The 21,260-nt window shown below is 45.1% G+C and overlaps 1 protein-coding gene across 1 annotated transcript in view; it reads left to right on the top strand.

The window, feature by feature from the left end:
* The window catches only part of LOC310641935 (aldehyde dehydrogenase family 3 member B1-like), a gene marked incomplete at its 5' end in the record, with an annotated part of 28,351 nt that extends 7,479 nt beyond the window's left edge, over positions 1–20,872 (top strand). The window contains 10 exons of the mRNA XM_083365309.1: positions 383–815; positions 2,704–2,866; positions 3,783–3,893; positions 10,690–10,810; positions 10,939–11,024; positions 15,271–15,352; positions 16,966–17,352; positions 18,362–18,528; positions 19,740–19,839; positions 20,584–20,872. Coding sequence (XP_083221435.1) covers positions 383–815; positions 2,704–2,866; positions 3,783–3,893; positions 10,690–10,810; positions 10,939–11,024; positions 15,271–15,352; positions 16,966–17,352; positions 18,362–18,528; positions 19,740–19,839; positions 20,584–20,765 — 1,832 coding nt within the window. The 3' untranslated portion in view covers positions 20,766–20,872. The remainder of the gene's footprint in view (positions 1–382; positions 816–2,703; positions 2,867–3,782; positions 3,894–10,689; positions 10,811–10,938; positions 11,025–15,270; positions 15,353–16,965; positions 17,353–18,361; positions 18,529–19,739; positions 19,840–20,583) is intronic.
* Positions 20,873–21,260: the final 388 nt, after the last annotated feature.

The raw sequence follows: 21,260 nt of genomic DNA, 5'->3' as shown, positions 1-21,260 counted from the left end.
AGATTCTGAAGTTAAGCTAGTCTTTCTCCTGCTGGTTTCTGGAGGGCTTTTCCCGGACTAATTGGATTGATTGCCATCTCTCCACAATCAGTGGGACTTCCTTCCTTCTTTGCTACCTCTACGGGGCAACTTCAGGCTCATTTAGTGTCTCCTAGCAGGCAGAAGAGGGATGCAGTGGCTCAGTGGGTTAGGACACTGAGCTTGTTGAGCACAAGGTTGGCAGTTTGGAGGTGTATCTATGGACCTAAATAGCGTTAATGAATTAAGATCTTTTTGAAACTGACTTAGTATACAGTATCTAGGTAGCAGTTACACAGAGAAAATGTGTAGGGTTTAATAGCAGCAAGAGAGCACATCTGATTATTTTCTTCTCTTTTTCTAGCGGAAGAAATAGTGCCAAGTGTATTTCTAGGACAGTCAGATGTAAGACAACCCAAAATTCAGGACATATCCAGGCAATCTGAAGACCAGCAAGATGCTACCTTGGATGAACACAAATGCCATGAAATTCCTCCTGAAGATGAAAGAATCCAGGACACTGAGAATTCAGGGAGGCAGACTATCAGAAAGCAGAGCGAAAGGACCAGCGAACAAAGTAGCATGCAGAGAAGCAGCTCAAGGCATCACAAAGTGAAGCACCAACCAAAAATCCAAGATGCTGCCAGTGATTTTTCAGAGCAAGATAGCAGAAGACAAGGCAACAGACAACCTCAAGAATTCCCAAGTGGGAACACACAGAGTGGCTTCTCAGGGAAATACAATCCAATGTACTGCTATCCCCAGGATGCTTCCAGCGAATGCCGAGATTCAAAAAGGTAAAAAATTGGTACAGAGGAAAGCAGGTTAGGTGAGATCCTTCCAGATTACTAGACTGTATTTTCCGTTGAGCTCAGCTGTGTGATATTTTATTGGTAAAACAGCAGAATCGGAGTCTGGTGAGTATATGGCATGAAAGTACATCATATACTGTATACAGTTTTAATGGTGATAATCAGCACTTTGAATTGCACTCAGAAGGAAACTAGTGCAGCTTGGGCTATAGAGGTGTAAAATGGGCAAACTTTGCAATACCCAATACTGTGCGCACAGCTGCATTCTGGACCAGAATGGATCATCTCAATAGTCAATCTCGCACTGCTCTCTGCCCCAGAGTTCAGTTCTCATATTTTAAAAGAACACTATTTCTTCATTTGGGGGAGGGGGGGGGCAGGAAGGAAGGGAAAGAGGTTGAGTGCATCTTTTGCACAGTGTATGTGCAAAAGGCCATTCCTGACAGAGGGTGTATCATTCAGATACCGTCTAGCATATAAAATGGCAAAGAGGCTGTCAAAAGGGTCAAAACCACTAGTATTCGGAGAAGATGGGAAGTGGGATCAATCTTTTGTAAAGGGTACTAGATTGGAGAAAGCTGCTTTAACCTAGAAGTAAGTATGGCTGGCTGGAAGCCCAAGCACAGATACACTTGTCCTAAGTACCATGTTTCCCTGAAAACAAACCTCCCGAAAGTAAACCCCAGCTGATTTTCGGACGGTGGGCCTAATATAAGCCCTCCCCCTAAAAGTAAGCCCTAATTAAGGGCCTGCACGGATGGCCTGCCTGTGATGAGGCGAAGCTGATGGGGGAGGGGGGATCTGACCCACAGTACCGGTATACCTGTTCCTTACTGCTGCCCTGCTTGTTCCATGGCCTCATGGCAGCGGCATGGGGCAGGAGGTGGCAAATGGCCGTTTTCGGCATGACATGGCCATTTCCTGCAGGTCATGGCTGTTTGCTGCCTCACGCATCTCACCCAATGCTGCTGCCATGAGGCCTGGTGGATCCTCTCCCCTTCTGAGCCATGTGCCATTATACCGGTCCCCTACCACCGCCCAGCTTGTTTTGCAGCCTCGTGGCAGCGGCATTGGGCAGGAAGCGACAAATGGACATTTTTGGCACAATGTGGACGTTTGCTGCCGTGATGCAGGTGGGGGCGGGCGTGGCAACCTTACCCTGCAAGGTTTCAGCAGGTGTCTGGCAGGGGGAGGGAAGCAACTCCATCCCCCCCAGCACAGCAAACTTACCCTGCGTGGCTTCGGCAGGTCTCATGCACAGGCCTTGCCTCTCCCCTGCGCGCTCATGGCCTACTGGTGCTGGTACTGGCAAAAAGTAATCCCTCCCTGAAAGTAAAACCTTGTGCTTACTTCAGAGCCCAAAAGAAAGTAAGACAGGGTCTTACTTTTGGGGAAACAGGGTAGTTAGATTATGCTCCATCACCTCATCATTTTAATTTTTGATTCTAAACACGAAAGAAAAAAACATTAAGTATTATCTGGATATGACCAACTTGAGTTTGTAAGAAAACTATGAGAAAAGTATGGCAGCAGCTGTTCTTGCTTCTGGCCCAAAATGATGACATTCTTTAGAAAAAGGATGACACAAGTGTGGGTCAAGAAGGAAGATACTATTTTGAGTCTTCTCTGAAGTAGAAGCCTTTGTATGAAGCATTAGGAAGCCAAAAAAGTATTGAGTCATGGCAGAAATTCCCAAACTCTGTTATTAAAGTAAAAAAAAGTAAAAGTTAAAAAAAGTAAAAAAGGCAATACAGTTATCCATCCAGTTCTTATAGGGCACCCTGCCTTGCGGGCTCAGGATTAACATAAAAGATAAAAAGAGTGGGACTCTCCCATAACTCTTTTGATTCTATGAGTGTTTGTTTTGTCCTAGTACAAACCCTTATGCTGACCTAGTGCATTGCTTACGTGCTACCTGGATAACAGGAAAGACACGTCCTAAGCAGTATCGAGTCCAACAGCTGGAGGGCCTGTGCCACTTTCTGGAAGAAAGGCATGCAGATATCCAGCGTGCCCTATGTGCAGACCTACAAAAGGTGAGTGAGCCTCCCAGCCGGAACATCTGGCAGCTCAGAGGGGAGTTGCAGATGGGCTTGCTGGCCCCAATAGACATGGTACAGCTATTCCATTTTTCTCTTTGCTGGATTTCCTATGAAAAAGTTATGAACAGGAAATAATACTCTTTGTATGTGCTATGACAGCTGAATTTAGCAAGGGGGCAAGCAACAATTATCAGCCTACAGAAAATCTTTATGTAAATATAGTTGACCAGTCTCCTAAAATGATTGAGTACAGGCAATATATATTATCTCAGTAAAGTGGGCAGTTGGTAACACAGTTAAGTGTACCGGGCTTCCCATTGACTTTGTTTGTCAGAAAGTTCAAAAGGTGATCACATGACCTCAGGACACTGCAAACGTCATAAATATGAACCAGTTGCCAAGCATCTGAATTTTGATCGTGTGACCGTGGGGATGCTGCAATGGTATTGTGTGAAAAATGGTCATAAGTCACTTTTTTCAGTGCTGTTGTAACTTTAAATAGTCACTAAATGAACTGTTGTAAGTTGAGGACTACCTATATCTACATCTTATAAAGGATACTGAACTAAGCTTAGTGCCATGACCTGGTGTAAAGTTCAAACATTACATTTCCGGAATCAATTGGGATGATATGGTAGCATGATATAGCAGTGTTATGTGCTGAATGCGACACAAATTTGCCCAATGAACTGCTTCCTAGTTCACCTCTTGTACTCGACATCAGTGGTGGGATTCAGCCTGTCTGCACCACTTTGGCAGAACCATTAGCTAATTTTTTTGTTGCCCAGGCCCAGAATGGACTTACGGAAGCGGCATCCACACAGCGAACAGGTTGTTCACATAATTGAATCCCACCACTGCTCAGCATGGACATCACTGATGCATCTCATTTTGTCTTTCTTCTCCGCAGCCCTGCTTTGAAACTGAGATCACTGAAGTTCTCTTAGTCAGAAATGAACTGGCCAATGCTCTTAACAACTTATGCTGCTGGATGAAGGATGAACACGTGAACAAGAACCTAGTAAGAAGTTAAACCGAATGGGTGAATAACAAATGGAAAAGAATGGGTCTTATGTTGGACAGGGATGAAAGTCTATGGGGTATACTATTTCATCAAACGGAAGATAGGCTTTCTACTTATGTCCTTTCAAAACATGTGGATGCTCATCTGGGAAGGCAAATCTCTAACTATTAGAGTATTAATACTTCCGTCTTTCCTGTTATCCTTCCCGTGGTATTTGGGAATTATCAGATTTGTAATTTAACAAAACAGGTTGACATCAGGTTATTGATATGTACAGGTTCTGGAAATGAGGGTCTCTAGGGCCATGCTTTTTCTGCCATCGGAGGAACAAGTTCCAATTGCTTTTTAAAGATAATTTCTGCACTGTACAATGTAGAGCCTATGGCCTGATTTCAGAGTTCTTTGCAAGCTGTTGGTTCAAGCTTTTAGTAGGAACATTATTGTTGAAAGAAAAATCTTCAGGATCCAGTCCAAACTGGGAATAAACAAAATGGAGACTGCTTTAGAAAGAAGGTTGTAGTTTATTGAAGAGCAGGACCACAAAACATGTGGCTCTGGAACAGCTGACTACATGTTGCTGGGAGTGGTGGGTTTTTATACCTTCTTGGGCTTTTGTGGTAGGACTTGTTCCTGTTCCCGGGGCTTTGTATTTCCTGTGTCATATACTTTGACCTGAGTCTGAGTGTGCCCTTTTTGTATTCTGATGGTGGTGTGTTAATCCTATTATGTCCAAAAGGTCATGTCCGCTTCTCTGGGGCTGTGGCTAATGGCTATGTCCTGTGTTGGATGGGTGAGGGGTTGCTGGTTCTAATCCTATCACTCTGCTATTGTTAGCTATCAGTTTTGCGTCAAGGGATTTCGAAAGATCCTGTCTTGAATGAGTTTCTGCAGACAGTATTTGTTCATGAATGGGGCGTTAGACTTTTTAAATGGGATTATCAAATCTGCATTTCTACAGACCTGGCCTGCAGAGTTTCTGTTTGGGGCTATTAAGAAAACCTGGGCCTGCTTTCCTTTGGGGAAATATAATATTCTGCCTTTTTAATGTCCCCCAAAATATTTCCTTCGGGGGGGATGAGTTCTCACACTATAGTTGCCAAACTTACTACATGGCGGGAGAGAGAAAAGAGGGTGTCATAAAAAGGAAAAGAAGACAATGAATAACCCCTTTCATGCTTGGATTTGCCTTAACCTGAATGGTTTCTTTGGTCCTACCTGTTATGTATCCAGGTGCAGGCATCTGCATAGCAGCGGCCACTAAGGGGCATTGGCCTGGACGGTTTTGGCGGGAAAACCAGTTTCGGCGGGAAACCTAGGGCCAACCCCATTGGCTAGCCGCCTACCTGGCCAGGTATATAAGGAGGCCAGGTATCCCTTGTTCCTCAGTACGCACCCCCCACAATAAAGAGCTGAACATGTACTCCGGCTGGCATCTCTTCCTTGTGTCGGACCCACTACAGTACAATGGCAACGAGGATGGGATTCTGCCGACAGAAGAGCTGAAGTCACTAGGAAACGCACTACGTGCTAAAGGAAAAGAGGAATCTTTTCCTTTTCCCCAACACGACCGCCAGCCACCACGACCAGCCACCGTGAGAGACCCGAGACCGGCTCCGGCCACCACAAGCGACTGGAACCCCACGCTGCAGCAACTGACAGAAGGGCGATGGCATGAACAGGGCAACCCCGTGAGTTCGACACCCGCCACCCGGAGAAATGGGCCCGATACCTGTCACACGCCGAGCTATACATGAGGTTCAATCAGATCTCGGAGGACGGCTCAAAGGCGGCAGCCCTGCTCTGCATAGGTGGACCCGCACTCCTCGAGGTCGCCGCAAACCTGTTCGCCCCGGAGGGCATAGAAACCGTCTCTTACCGGGACCTCGTCACCAAGCTAAACGTGAATTTCTGGCCCCGCATGTCCAAACTGGCTTCAAGGTCGCAGTTTGAGAAGAGGGACCAGCGTCCCGACGAGTCCGGGGCCGACTACATCGCCGCTCTGTGAGAAGCTGCCATCGCCTGCAAGTTTTCGAACCTCGAGGAGCGGCTATGCGACAGGCTGGTTTGCGGCTTTTGAGACACGAGGCTGCAGGAACGCCCGTTCGTGAAAGATGAGGTCTCGCTCCAGGAGGCCCAGGATGCCATCCTGGCCCACGAAGCGGCCTCCGGGGCTGTCCAGGCTGTCGAGGAGTCCAGAACCGGCAGCCAGACGGCCAGCATCCACCAACAAGTCATCTCAGCCGAGGACGAGGAGGACGAACAAAGCATTGACCTCCTCCAGCGGAAGTTGACCCCTGACCAATAAGGTGGGCACCGTTCCGGTCGGCCACGTGTCGGGCCTGCAAGAAGACAGGCCACATAGACGCGGTCTGTCGTAGCCTTCCCCCAAGAGGAGATCCACGAGCTGCGCCGGGAAGAGTCGCCATTGAGAGATACTGGGGCCCTGATCCAAATTAAAATTGGCTATGTCGAGATCCGGCTGGGCATACACCACACGGGTAGCAGCTGGCTGCTCAGACCAAAAATTAGATCCCCTGCAACATGGAACTTGACTCCGGCTCTGCAGTCTCCGTCATTTCTGATGAGACTTTTAATCACATTAACAGCCGGAGCAAGCAGTGGATTCAATTATGGCCCCCAAATTTAGCACTGACCGACTTCCAAAACACGCCGGTCAAGGTAAAGGGGGAGGCCACCCTTTCCGTGTGGTTTAAGAGTTGCGAGGAGCACCTGGAGGTAGTGGTGGTAGAGGGCCGGAGAGCCAGTCTGGTTGGCCTATACTGGTTTGAGGCCCTTTGAATCGCGGTCATGGGGATCCACCGGATCCAGGGAGAATCCATCGAGGCCATCTGCAAGGAGTTTGCAGACGTCTTCGATGGAAAGCTGGGAAAGTACACAGGGCCCCCCATCTCATTCAAATTGAACCTGAGCATCGCCCCCATTAGGGTCAGGCCGCGGCGAGTACCTTTTGCGCTCAAGCATAAAATCGAGCGCGAACTGGACAAGCTGGTGGCCCAGGGAATCTTAGAGCCCGTAGATGGGGGAGAGTGGGAGACCCCGATAGTCACCTGACTTAAACCTAATGGGGAGGTGAGGATCTGTGCCGACTACAAATGCTCGGTGAACCGCGCCCTAAATCCGCACGCTTACCCGGTCCCCACGGTCAGCCACGTTCTCGCTTCCCTCCAAGGCGGCACCATCTTTGCAAAGCTCAATCTTGCGCAGGCGTACCAACAGCTCACGGTCACCAGGGCAACGGCTGACACTCAGACAATAGTAACTCACAGGGGAGCCTTCAGGGTAAACAGACTGCAGTTTGGGATCAGCGTAGCTCCTGGCATCTTCCAGGAGATCATGGAAAAAACCCTCAAGGGCATCCCAGGAGTCTGCCCCTATTTTGATGATGTCCTGATTACAGGAGCATCAACTGAAGAACTGGAAGGTAGGCTTAAGGAGGTTCTAACCAGGCTGCGCGCTGCTGGCCTCAAACTGAAGAGGGAAAAATGTAGCATTGGTGTTCCTTCCACTGAATTCTTGGGGTTCAGGGTAGATGCCAAGGGAATTCACCCCACGGAGTCCAAGGTAAGGGCAATAAAGCTGGCACCCACACCTAGGAACAAAGCAGAGCTACAGGCATTCCTGGGTCTGCTCAATTTCTACCACACCTTCCTTCCACACAAGGCAGCAATAGCAGAACCATTACACAGGTTAATGGACAAGAAGGCAGCATGGGCCTGAACCTCCACCCACGACCAGAGTTTCAGAGCCTTAAAAGCGCTCCTGTCAGACAAATCCACAGTAACACATTTTATTGAGTCCAAGCCCATTTGCATCGCATGTGATGCATCCCCTTACAGTGTGGGTGCTGTCCTAAGCCACCTGGAACCTTCAGGGGCCCAAATCCCAATCACCTACTATTCCAGAACGCTGTCAGGAACAGAAAGAAACTACACCCAAATAGATAAGGAAGCCCTGGCAATAGTGGCAGGGGTAAAAAAGTTCCATGATTATCTATATGGCAGAGAGTTCACAATTTACACAGATCACAAACCACTGCTCGGCCTGTTCACAACAGACAAGCAGACCCCCCAGATCCTATCTCCCAGAATGCTCTGGTGGTCCATCTTCCTTGCAGCATACAATTGCAAGCTGGTTCACAAGCCAGGGAAGGAGATGGGCCACGCAGATGGCCTAAGCAGGCTACCCATAGACACTCTTGGAACCAGACCCGGCCCCAGCAACACAGATCCTAGCACTGCAGGAACTACCAGAATGCCCAGTACATGCCAAGGACATTGCAGCCAAGACAGCCTCAGACAACATTATGAGCAGGGTACACTCGTGGGTTTGCACAGGCTGGCAGGACAAGTCCCCGGGACCAGAATTCCAGGCATACTTCACCAGGCAACATGAGCTGTCCACACACCGGGGTTGCCTCCTTTGGGGAAGCAGAGTCATCATTCCCACAGCATTCCGGGGCAGAGTGTTGGAATCCCCGCACGAGGGGCATCCAGGGGTGGTTAGAATGAAGGCACTGGCCAGGAGTTACCTCTGGTGGCCAGGGTTGGACAAGAACATTGAGGAATGGGTCAAGGGCTGTTACATATGCCAGAGATCCAGGCCAGAGATGCCACACGCCCCCGTACACAGGTGGGAGGCCACACACACACCCTGGTCCCGCATTCACATTGACTATGCGGGGCCATTCCAAGGTCAACTGTTCCTAGTGGTAGTGGATAGCCACTCCAAGTGGTTGGAGGTAGCTCCTGTCCCCAACATGACCGCAGCAAGGACAATTCAGGTGCTCCGAGCCCTCTTTGCCACACACCGCCTCCCCGATGTAATTGTGTCTGATAAAGGGCCTCAGTTTACCGCTAATGATTTCCAGGCGTTCTTGAAGGTGAACTGGATTAGACACGTCACCTCCATGCCCTTCCACCCGTCAACTAACGGGCAAGCTGAACGGATGGTAAGGACAACCAAGGACGCACTCCGGCGCATCATCAGCGGGGACTGGCATCACAGACTGGCAAAAATTTTGCTCGCACAACATGCCACACCATGTGTGGCCACCGGTAAGAGCCCAGCAGAACTACGATGGGGACGGTGCCTCATCACTAAGCTTGACCGGCTGCACCCTGACCGGGTGGCAGCAAACACTGAGAAGCCACCTGCACATAGGGTGCTCAACATGGGGGACCTGGTTTGGGTAAGGAACTACGGGGCAGGACACACATGGATCCCGGGGACAGTGGTTGCCAAACGGGGCCTCTATCCTACATCGTAGGGGTGGAGGGGAATCGACACATCAGGTGACACATTAACCAGCTCAGAAGAAGGGCCCATGGGTGCCCCACAAATGCCCAACCTGACAATCACACCACAGAGGAGGCCAGGCCAACTGGCAACCACACGAACCCTGAACTGGAGGAAGATGGCCTCCTGCAGCCAGCCCTGCAGCAGCAGCAGGGCATCCTCGGTGGCAGGAACCTGGCGGCTAGACTTAACCCAGCGCAGGAGCACCGCAAGCCAGATGTGCTGGGCCAGGGAGAAGCCGCACCCAGATGGTCCACCAGACCCCACAGGGCACCTGCGTACCTAGAAGATTATGTGTGCAAGTGACCTCAACTCGTTGTTATGTAATATGTATGCATTGTATATAGTTATGTGTGTTATAGTTATAAAGGAGGTTCTTCTCTAAGGGGGGAGGGGTGTTATGTATCCAGGTGCAAGCATCTGCATAGCAGCAGCCAGTAGGGGGCGTTGGCCTGGACGGTTTTGGCGGGAAACCCAGTTTCAGTGGGAAACCTAGGGCCAACCCCATTGGCTAGCCGCCTACCTGGCCAGGTATATAAGGAGGCCAGGTATCCCTTGTTCCTCAGTACGCACCCCCCACAATAAAGAGCTGAACACGTACTCCGGCTGGCGTTTCTTCCTTGCGTCGGACCCACTACAGTACACTACCTACAAACGATATAAAGTTCCTTACAACCTTCAGGGAGATTGACCTTCAACAGAATTTTTCTTAATCCCATATTTGATATAAAGTCAATGATATTCCTCCCTGATACCCTCAGAACCTTGTGGAGTGTGTGATAAGATCAGACATTTTGGCCTTTCCCCCTTGATTTCAGTATAAAATTTACATGTAGTGGAGTTCTAATTGTTTAAACGGGTTTGGGGAAAGTTGGAGGTTTAAACCCCTGTAAGCCTAATGGGGGCTTAAGGCAATCATTCCATTCCTTAATCCTCTTCCCCAAATGTAAATATACACCCTTCACAATTCCTAGGACTTCTAAAATCAATCAGTATTTTAGCTCTCCCATTCCACTGATGTAGACTATTAAGCTTCCTGGAGGGCAAGTGAATACACCACAAGTGTCTGTTTATATGTGTCATCTTCCAAAGCTGGAACAGTAATACCCAATCATAATCAATGACATGGAGAATTCTTTTTTTTTTATATCAGAAGTACTTGTTGTACATATCAAGATGGAATGTTACTGAGATTAAACAACATGCTAACCAGACAAACCAACGTTATATGACTGAAAATGAAAACACTTCGGCATCAGCTTTTCAAATATCTATATTAAAGCCTTGCACTGCCTTTTAGAAGACAAAAGAGAAGATAAACAATGTTAAATCATATGCATTAGAGCAAAGATTTATTTTGAAGTAGACATCAAGGGGGGTTGTGCTTTGTAGCTCATCAATTATTTCCACTCTTACAAAATTTTCTATTAATTTCCCTTTCCCAATTGGTTTCATGGATTTTTCTGGTTTTCTACAGGCAACAGTGATGGATTGTGCCTTCATTCGCAAGGATCCATTTGGTGTGGTGCTGATCATTGGAGCCTTTAACTATCCTATCCAGCTTACTTTGTTGCCCCTTGTGGGAGCCATTGCAGCTGGTGAGTGAGAAGCTATTTCCTAATTCAGTTTAGACATTAGATCTTATGGGTGTTCTTCCAGGAGATCCAGGCATGTGGTGGATATTGATCTGTTGCAACCCTCCTAAAGTATTCTCTTCCCATATTAGGGAATTGTGTGGTTCTCAAGCCTTCAGAGGTGAGCAGTTGCACTGAAAAGCTTCTTGCAGAAGCATTGCCTTGTTACCTGGATCCGGTGAGTTCCTCAACTGCCAGTTTGCCTTGTTAAAAAAAAAATCAAAACTGAGGGTTTTTGATTTGCCTTTCCCTCTGCCATTTGCCTTAATTTCCTAGAAATTTTAACTGCAATTCCTTGGATACTTTCAGAAACAAAAAAAACCTAATTTCAAACTATCTATTTTTGGAAGCTGAGTCAGTTTATTTCCAAGTTCATTTAAAATCCCTCCAAAATTTATTTACTTTTGGATTGTGATGGCTGGTAAACGTCTGAAGGGGTAAACTGACTATATAGATTATTATTTTAATAGAAAAACCCTCTGAGGAAGATTTTAGGAAGAATGAGGCTAGGAGATTACTATGAATGTAAGACAATTTCATTGTGATAGGATGGTTAGACAAAAAATAAAAATAGAAATGGAATCCTACCTGTCACTCTAAATTATTCAAAAGAAACAGACCAAATAAAAGAGGAGGTAGAGTTGCTCTCTATATAAGAAATAATTACATCTCTACAGAAATAAAGCACAACAATAATGAAAACTGTAAGCTTGAATGCATTTGGGTCAATATAAAAGGGAGAAAAAATGACATTGCTATAGGTGTATACTACAGGCCACCCAACCAAACAGAGGAAATAGATGAACTTTTTGCTAGTCAACTAACCAAGGTATGTAGGAAGCACATCACAATAGTAATGGGGGACTTTAACTACCCTGACATCAACTGGGAGACAAACTGTGCACCAAGTGGAAGATCAAACAGATTCCTGACAAACCTAGCAGACAACTTTGTCACCCAAAAAGTAGAGAAGGGAACTAGGGGATTAGCCATTTTGGATCTAATTCTCACTAACAGAGATGAAATGATAGAAGGTGTTGAAGCCACAGGAACCTTGGGAGGAAGTGATCATGCAATATTGGAATGCAACATTATGGAAGCACAAGCAATAGAATACAGTCAAACTAGATTCTTGTACTTTAAGAGAGCTAATTTCAATAAACTTAGAGAGAGCTTGGGAAGGAGTCAATGGATGAGAATCCTCAAGGGGAAAACAACTCAAGAAGCTTAGGAAATGTTGAAAAGTGAGATAATAAAAGCCCAGTCTAGCACAATACCAAAAAAGAGGAAAAATATCAGCTCTCAAAAGAAACCAGCATGGCTGCACAAAGAACTCTCTGATAAATTGAAAGATAAAAAGGACAAGTATAGAAAGTGGAAAGAGGGGCACATAACTAAGTCAGAATATCAGCAAATAGCCTGAGCCTGCAAAGACGAAGTGAGGAAAGCTAAGGCTCAAAATGAACTAAGGCTTGTGACCAAAGCCAAAAATAACAAAAAAAGCTTCTTTCAACATGTAAAAAACAAAAAAAGTAAAGGAAATTATTGGTCCATTAGTGGGTGAAAGTGGCAAGAAGGTGACAAGCAACAGGGAGAAAGCAGAACTATTTAACTCGTTTTTTGAATCTGTCTTTACACAAAGGGAAAAAAACCAGACCAACCTACCAAAACCAGTGCCATAAAAAACAGAATAGAAACGCAAGTTAAGCTAGGCAAGAAAATGGTAAGTGAACACCTGTCCAGTCTAGACGAGTTCAAATCACCAGGACCAGATGGATTACACCCCAAGGTTCTCAAGGAACTGGCAGATGTGATCTCAGAACCACTGAACTCAGTCGCGTAGCGTGGGGGGTGCAGGGGGGGGCCGGCCGCACCGGGTGCAACATCTGGGGGGGGCGCGCTCGCACTGAGCTGCTCAGGGAGCCCCAAGGGCTGCACAGAGTCGGCTTGGCTCCGCTCTCGAGCTGCTCTTTCTTGTAAAGCGAAATGAGTCCGGCAGGTGAGATGGGCGGCCACATAAACTGAATAAAATAAATAGAAGCGGCCAACTCTCCGCCCAGGCTCAGGCCAACCGCAAGCGCCCCGCAGGCGCCCTGGCAGGTTTGGCCGAGCGAAGACGGACCCGCTGGCCGGCCGGCCTAGCTTCGTGCGCATGCATGGCTTTATTTAGCGGGGCTCACGTGCGAGCTTGAATGCAGTGGCTCTTGCAGGTCAGAGCCCCGCCCAGCCGCCCTCGAGAGGGACCCGGAAGCATCCCGCATGCGCGCAACTCTTCTTGGAAAGTCTACGCCGCTGCGGGGCGCGTCTTTTCAGCAGTGCCGTGACGTCACCGCCCGCCCGCCCCTCTATTTCCGCTTCCGGTTGCCTTGCCCCGGGTGCTGACAACCCACGCTACGCCACTGACTGAACTATATTTTTCAAAGACCCTGGAGCACTGGGGAACTACCAGAGGACTGGAAAAGAGCTGGTGTAGTTCCCATCTTCAAAAAAGGAAAAAAAATGGATCCAGGAAATTACAGACCTATCAGCCTGACCTCAATACCTGGGAAGATTCTGGAAAAGATAATCAAACAATGAATCAGCGAGCACCTAGAGGCAAACAAAGTCGTTATGAAAAGCCAACATGGCTTTGTCAAAAACAGATCATGCCATACAAATCTTATTGCATTCTTTGACCAAGTGACAAAATTAGTGGATCAGAGGAATGCTGTGGATATAGTTTATTTGAACTTCAGTAAGGCATTTGATAAAGTAGATCACAAACTACTACTTGATAAGATAGAAAAATGTGGGTTAGACAGCATCACCACCAGATGGATTCGTAGCTGGCTGACCGGCTGTACTCAGCGTGTGGTCCTCAATGGAACCACATCTACATTGAGGGAAGTGTGTAGTGGGGTGCCCCAGGGCTCTGTTCTGGGCCTAGTGCTCTTCAACATCTTCATCAATGATTTGGACGAGGGGATAGATGACACCAAGCTGGCAGGAATAGCCAATACTCCAGAAGACAGGCTTAAGATGCAGGAGGATCTGGACAGACTTGAACACTGGGCGCTATCTAACAAAATGAAATTCAATAGTGAAAAAAGCAAGGTTCTACATTTAGGCAAGAAAAACCAAATGTACAGGTATAGTACTATAGGGAGTAACTTGCTCAATAGTAGTAACTGTGAGAGGGACAATCACTTAAATATGAGCCAGCAGTATGCTGTAGCTGCCAAACAGGCCAACACAGTGTTAGGCTGCATTAACAGAGGGATAGAATCGAGATCACGTGAAGTATTAATACCACTTTACAATGCCTTGGTAAGGCCACACTTGGAATACAGCATCCAGTTTTGGTCACCACGATGTAAAAAAGATGTTGAGATTCTGGAAAGAGTACAGAGAAGACCAACAAAGATGATTAAAACATATAAGGAACGGTTGCTGGAATTGGTTATGTCTAGTTTAATGAAGAGAAGGACTAGGGGTGACAGGATAGCAGTGTTCCAATATCTCAGGGACTGCTACAAAGAAGAGGGAGTCAACCTATTCTCCAAAGTGCCCAAAGGCAGGACAAGAAGCAACGGATGGAAACTAATCAAGGAGAGAAGCAACCTAGAACTAAGGAGAAACTTCCTGACAGTTAGAACAATTAACCAGTGGAACAACCTGCCTCCAGAAGCGGTGAATGCTCCAACACTGGACGTTTTTAAGAAGAGACTGGACAGCCATTTGTCTGAAATGGTATAGGGTTTCCTGCCTGAGCAGGGGGTTGGACTAGATGACTTCCAAGGTACCTTCCAACTATATTATATATATAAAACTTAACTTAGTAACTGTTTGAAGTTATAACAGATCACTCCAGGACTATTTATAAGCCATGTTTGAAGTTGTGATGGCCAGGCACCCCTTCTCCCCCCCCTCCACACAGAGATCATGTAATTGCATTTTTGCACACTCCACAACTGGTCTGCATTTACAGTTGTTTGCAGCATCCTGCTGTCACTTGATAGCTGTCACTGGTGTTTGCTTTTGGTTCCCGACCAAAAAAAACCCCATTGCAGACAATGGATTCATTTAACAGCTACAGCATTTGTTTAATGACTGCTGCAAATAAAGGTCATCAAATCAGGCACATCCATGTGATGATCTACTTAACAACCAGCACAACGTACAACTGTAATTCCAGGCTCAATAACGGTCATAAGTTGAGGACTACCTGTATTACCATATGCTCACTACATCAAAAGCAACTGTCTCATTTTGAAATTAAAATATTTAAGAAAAATCTTAGTTAACTTCAATTTACTGTATCCTTTTTCTGTTCCAAATTGCCCCCAAGAGGCTTTTTGTCTTGCAAAGTTTCAGGGACAGAAAACACCGCCTGTTTGATATGCAGGCAGCTTGACTGGATGTGAACTTCCTTTTCTATTTGACAGCAAACCTTTGCTGTGGTGACAGCTGGTCCTGAAGAAACAGGAAAATTACTGGAAAATAAGTTTGATTATATCTTCTACACAGGTGATTTTCCCTTTTTGAATATTCTTTTCAGGTTATTCTTTTTAATATTTAAAATTATTTATCAATAATATCTGCACAGAACAGTGTGGTAAGCAATACTGAAGTATTGAAATTGAAAGGTTCAGATAATTTATCTAAAATCATCCTTTAGGTCCCTGCCAATACCTCCCATCTGCAGTAGAATTTATCTCTGTAGCTAATGCATTGCCTTTCTAGAAGGCATTGTATATTGCAGCAATTTGCTATGTATCTTGGTTAAGTAGCTTTATCATGTCTATCACAGTTGTTGTTTTTAGTTGCGAAGTCGTGTCCAACCCATCGCGACCCCATGGACAATGTTCCTCGAGGCCTTCCTGTCCTCTACCATCTTCTGGAGTCTATTTAGGCTCACGCCTACTGCTTCAGTGACTCCACCCAGCCACCTCATTCTCTGTCGTCCCCTTCTTCTCTTGCCCTCAATCTTTCCCAGCATTAGGCTCTTCTCCAGTGAGTCCTTCCTTGTCATTAGATGGCCAAAGTATTTGAGTTTCAAGTTAAGGATCTGGCCTTCTAAAGAGCAGTCAGGGTATGATCTCCTCTAGGACTGACCGGTTTGATCGCCTTGCAGTCCAAGGGACTTGCAGGAGTCTTCTCCAGCACCATAGTTCAAAGGCCTCAATTCTTTGGCGCTCAGCCTTTCTGATGGTTCAACTTTCATAGCCATACATTGCAACTGGGAAGAGTATAGCCTTGACTATACGCACTTTTGTTGGCAGGGTGATATCTCTGCTTTTTAGTGTGCTGTCTAGATTTGCCATGGCTTTCCTCCCCAGGAGCAAGTGTCTTTTAATTTCTTGGCTGCAATCCCCATCTGAGGTGAAAATAAAATCTGTCACTACCTCCATTTCTTCCCCATCTATTTGCCAGGAATTGAGAGGGCCGGATGCCATGATCTTGGTCTATCACAGTACAGCTGAGTTAATAGCAAGTTAGCTCAGGGAAACTGTTGCACGTGGCATTTGTAACTTCACCTATCAGCAGCTTCCAGATTGTAGATCTTGCCCACAAGTGGTAGAAAAGATGAGTTGTCACACTGTAAGTAGGAAAAAGCCTGTGCTTGATGTAGAACTTCAGCTTTTGGAAATAATGAAAAGTATTAGTCTTGGGTGTTTTTCTGCACAATGAAGATACTTCATTTCAACCCACATAGCTTTTCTCAGATTTGCTTTTCTTTTTCATTGCCAGAACAGCTCAAGATTATATTAACAACACTTAACAGGAATTTGACAGCAGTTTGACATGGGATTTTAATGGACTGTCCCTAATACATTCTAGATCTAAACTGATATTTTAATAACTTGAAGGAGGGGTGGAAAAAATAGTTTATCAATTCTACAGATGAAACAAAATTGGATGGAATAAAAACTGTAGGAAACACTGAAAAAACAGTTGCTTTGTCAACTGTTATTTACACTTAGTGGATTTTTTAAAACAATCTGTGGAATTTTGCAGAACTGTATGGGAAAATGTTAGAGAAGAAAAATACACAGAACTGAGGACCCTGATACTGGATTGGGAGATGTGGGTGTCTGTATATCTCTCTTGACCCAATTTTTTTTGCCGTATCTCTATAGGGAATAACCGTGTAGGAAAGATCGTCATGACTGCTGCAGCAAAACATCTGACACCATTGACTCTGGAACTGGGGGGCAAATGTCCCTGTTATGTGGATAAGTGCTGCAATTTCCAGAATGCAGCCAACCGAATTGTGTGGGGAAAATTCATCAATGTTGGACAGACATGCATTTCACCAGATTATGTGATCTGTACAGTTGAAACACAAGAGCAGTTGCTACCTTGCCTGCGCCGAGCTATCTGTGAATTTTTCGGCAATGATCCCAAGGGGTCACCTGATCTTGCCCGCATGGTCAATGACAAGCATTTCCAGCGCGCCCGAGCTTTGCTGGAATCTGGCCGGGTGGCCATTGGTGGAGAGACAGATGAGTGTGAGCGTTATATTGGTGAGTATACAGCTTGGGGCTGGAGGAAGACTAAAGAAGAAAGATTTGGAGTTTGGGAAAGACAGGAAGACAGTTTATGATTATAAGTAGTCCTTATTAATCAACCATTTGAAGTTACAAGGGAGCTCAAAAAAAGATACTTACAACCCATGGTGACGTGACTGCATTTTGTGCACTTGGCAGCCAGCCTGCATTTTATAGATGTTTGCAGTATGTTGTGTTTATGTGGTCACTATTATGTTTTTTTGCCAGAAACCGGCATTTACGGCTGGTAAAAAAAACACCAATTGCAAACAATCTGTTTGCTTAACAACTGCAAAGTTTGCTGATCAATCGCTATGTTTACTTAATCATCATTGCAAAAGGAAGTAGTCTGTAGAATTGAGTCAGTCAACTTATGACCTGCTTATTGACAGGCACAGTTTACAACTATAATTCTGGGATCAATTACCACCATAGGTCAAGGATTAACTGTCTATGTAGTAAGACAACGGAAAAAAATCTATAGGGTTGCTAAGAGTTGAAACTGACAATGGCATATAATCAGTGCTTTTTTTGTAAAAGAAAAAGGTGTCGGAACTCACACATGTCATACAGCCCACCTTGCCTACCCTACAAGGTTCCATCGGAAAAAAGGTGCCGGAACTCCATTCTGAGCGTTCTATGAGAAAAAAAGCCCTGCATATAATAATCAAGCTTATTAAGAAGTGTATTATAAGTAGATATAGGGCTGTAGATCACCCTTCCAAGTTGGTGTTCACCAAATGTGTTGGACTTTAATTGTCATTGGCCACACAGTAGGGGCTTTTTTAAAAGTTGAAGTCTAATGATCTGGCAAGTGAGAGACTGGGAAAATCTGTTTTAAATAAAACAAGAAGACAGACATGTTTTCTGGGGTTTCATATTGGAAATGTAGTCATGGAGAAAGCTAAAACTCTGCTTAAATTGGACAATAAAGTTATAATATATAAACAAAACAGACCTTGATGTGATCATTTGCCCATTACAGCTCCCACAGTGTTGGTGGATGTGAAAGAATGGGACCCAGTCATGCAAGAGGAGATTTTTGGGCCCATCCTGCCAATATTCATTGTGAGAGATCTGGAAGAAGCCATAGACTACATCAATTGTGGAGAACGCCCACTAGCTGTGTATGCTTTCTCCTCTGACTCCAAGGTATATTGTTTAAGTCTAGCATACTGTATGTGGGAGAATCTGGATCATTTCCCATAACCCCATGCATGTTGGCCAAAAGATAGGAGACTTGCACTATTTTGAAAATATGTTTATGTCGTAAGCTGCAATGAACCAACATGGTAGCAGTTCTTTGTCCACTGATAATACAGTCTGGATGATAGAAGAAAAACCCAATACTACCCTTGATTATTTACCAATAAGCTGAAGTTAAAAAATAATTGGCTCATCTACATGGCACCCTCCCCCAATTCAGGCACTGATATTTTTGCTGTATACCTCAGAAGTCACCTATGCATTTTAAAAGAACAATATTTCTCTTTACCTGGGAAGAGAGAAGTTGAGAGAAAGTTCTGAGTATATGCTGTGAAGTCCTTGCTTGAGAGTAGAATGAGATGACTCACAGTGGCCAGGTTGGCACAGAAGGGTGGGTGTGGGTACAGCGAGATTGGGATGATTGATTTGGTGCAGCCAGGTCAGCATGGATGGATGGGCGTGGTCAGGTGGGCACAGATGTGTGGGCACAACCCAGTCAGCATGGAACAAGTTGCCTTGGCCAAGTGGACATAGGAATATCTGTGTCCCACCAGAAGAAACATCAGCCCCTATGGGCCGCTGGGACCCAATGATGGTCAATCCACTGCCTCCCTCTTCCTCTGGCTGGGCCTAGCCTGGCCCACCTCACCTCACCTACCTGCCTGCTCCTGAGGGATAAGTTGTGGAAGTCTGCCTCCCCCCTCAGCTGCCTAGAGATCCTGTATTAGCTCATGCCCTCAGTGACCACTTGCCTGCTTGTCTGGGGTGCTTCTCCATCTGGCAGATCTGGGGGGCAGCATGCCATTGTTCTCCTTGTTGCTCCAAGGAAATGAGAGGAGAGGACCCCACCCTAGTCCCATTTTCGATCTCTCAACTATTTTACTACGATTCATAGAAAATTTTTATTTCTTTATTTTTGCCTTCCAATTGATTTTTAGCAAATGGCTAAAAATCGGCCCCATCTACAACATTCGTCATTTTGTGAGCGTGTCTGTGGCACATTTTCAACATTCCAAATATTTGTAGTGGCACAAAAGCTAAAGACTCTTGTTTGTACTGTGACTCATATTATTACAGAGCTGAGACTTGATCAAACTCACATTTGGAAAATTAAGAACGGGACTCTTAATACGCTTCTATTCTTTTTCTCTTTATAGGTTGTGAACCAGGTACTGGATTGTACTAGCAGTGGTACCTTTTGCGGTAATGATACCCTGATGCAAGCATTGTCGGTTTCCCTACCATTTGGTGGCATTGGTATGACTAACCTTTTAGCTTCTAAGCTGTCTCCATTTTTTGCCTCCAGCCTTATCCTTCCCAAAAAGTTCTCCCACTTGATGTTTTTCATTCGAACAAAGATATTAAGAGTCCATTTTTTTACTTTGTCCAGTATATTTCCAGATTAAATCAAATGCGATCAAATAATGAATATCCCATGCTATAAATCATGTGGTCATTTATAAATAAAGGAGAGGGCTGGAACCTGGTCTACATTACACTGGTAAGCAGGAGTAAAGGGAGAGGGATTAATATTCTTGATTTTGTAAGTGGTACTAAGAAGATCATCAGGTTAAGTAGCTCAGGTTCAGTAGGTCTGGTCATACTCTACTAAATACAGGTTAACATTCTGTGTAAATCAGTATTGCATTTTGGCTACCAAACATGGTTAAACTGATGTGCATATTTAATTTCTGTTCTATTTTTAGGTATCGTGATAACAAAAAAGCAGTACTGTAGTTTCATTTTATTGTGGATTAAGACATCTGTAGTTCAATGACCACGAAACCTAACAAACTAGGAAATTATTATTTAACCAAGCTTTGCTGTCTCTACTGAATTTAGTCCCTTTCTTTAAAAAATACCCATTGCAATATCCATTGAATATTAAACCTTTTATAGTAAGTACTATGAGGAAAAACCTTTTTAAGGGCAAGTATTGTCCAGCCTGATAAAAAAAGAGTAAATGAATTTGATCTTATTTTTTCCTTTTTAATATTGCAGGACTCAGTGGATTTGGCAAATACCATGGCAAGTTTACTTTCGATACATTTACTCACCAACGTGGCTGTCTTTTGCGCTGCATGGGCCTGGAGATGATGAACAAAATGCGCTACCCACCGTACAACAATACAAAATTGAGAGCAACGGTCTGTGCTTTTGAGGTCAGGCGCAGTATCCTGTGAACTTAGCTGTGAGGCCTTGAATCACATCACCTGCATTCCTAAGGAACTTCAATCAAGAATTTTGGTGTAGTTGAGAGATTTTTTCCTTTATCAGTTGTTCTCTAGAATTTTGCCTCAACACCTTCAAAGATCCTTGAAAAACACTCTCTGTTTGGCAAATCTTATTTTCACCATCTTTGCATCTTATTGCTCTCTACCTCTACCTCCTGAACCTGTCAAAACTTATAACAGCTTGCATACATTGCACCCCTTCCCCCTTTAAGACTAAACAATACTCATAACCCAATAACAACTATATACATGCGTTCTTCTGCTTATTCACGCACAAAATCCGTGAGATATGCCGGTGACTTGTGTGAATGATTAGATCTTCTCAAAGTTTCTCCCCTGTCCAGTATGGGGAGAACAGACTGTCTGTTTTGCTCTGGTCCTCTGGGAGGTGTCACTGTGTCAGTATTTAAGTTAGGACCTACAGTCCACAAATCTTCAGTATCT

Source organism: Vipera ursinii (assembly GCF_947247035.1).
Source record: "Vipera ursinii genome assembly, chromosome: 1".
NCBI lineage: Eukaryota > Metazoa > Chordata > Lepidosauria > Squamata > Viperidae > Vipera > Vipera ursinii.
The sequence above is the reverse complement of the archived record's forward strand: the minus strand, read 5'-3'. Positions and strand labels throughout refer to the sequence as shown.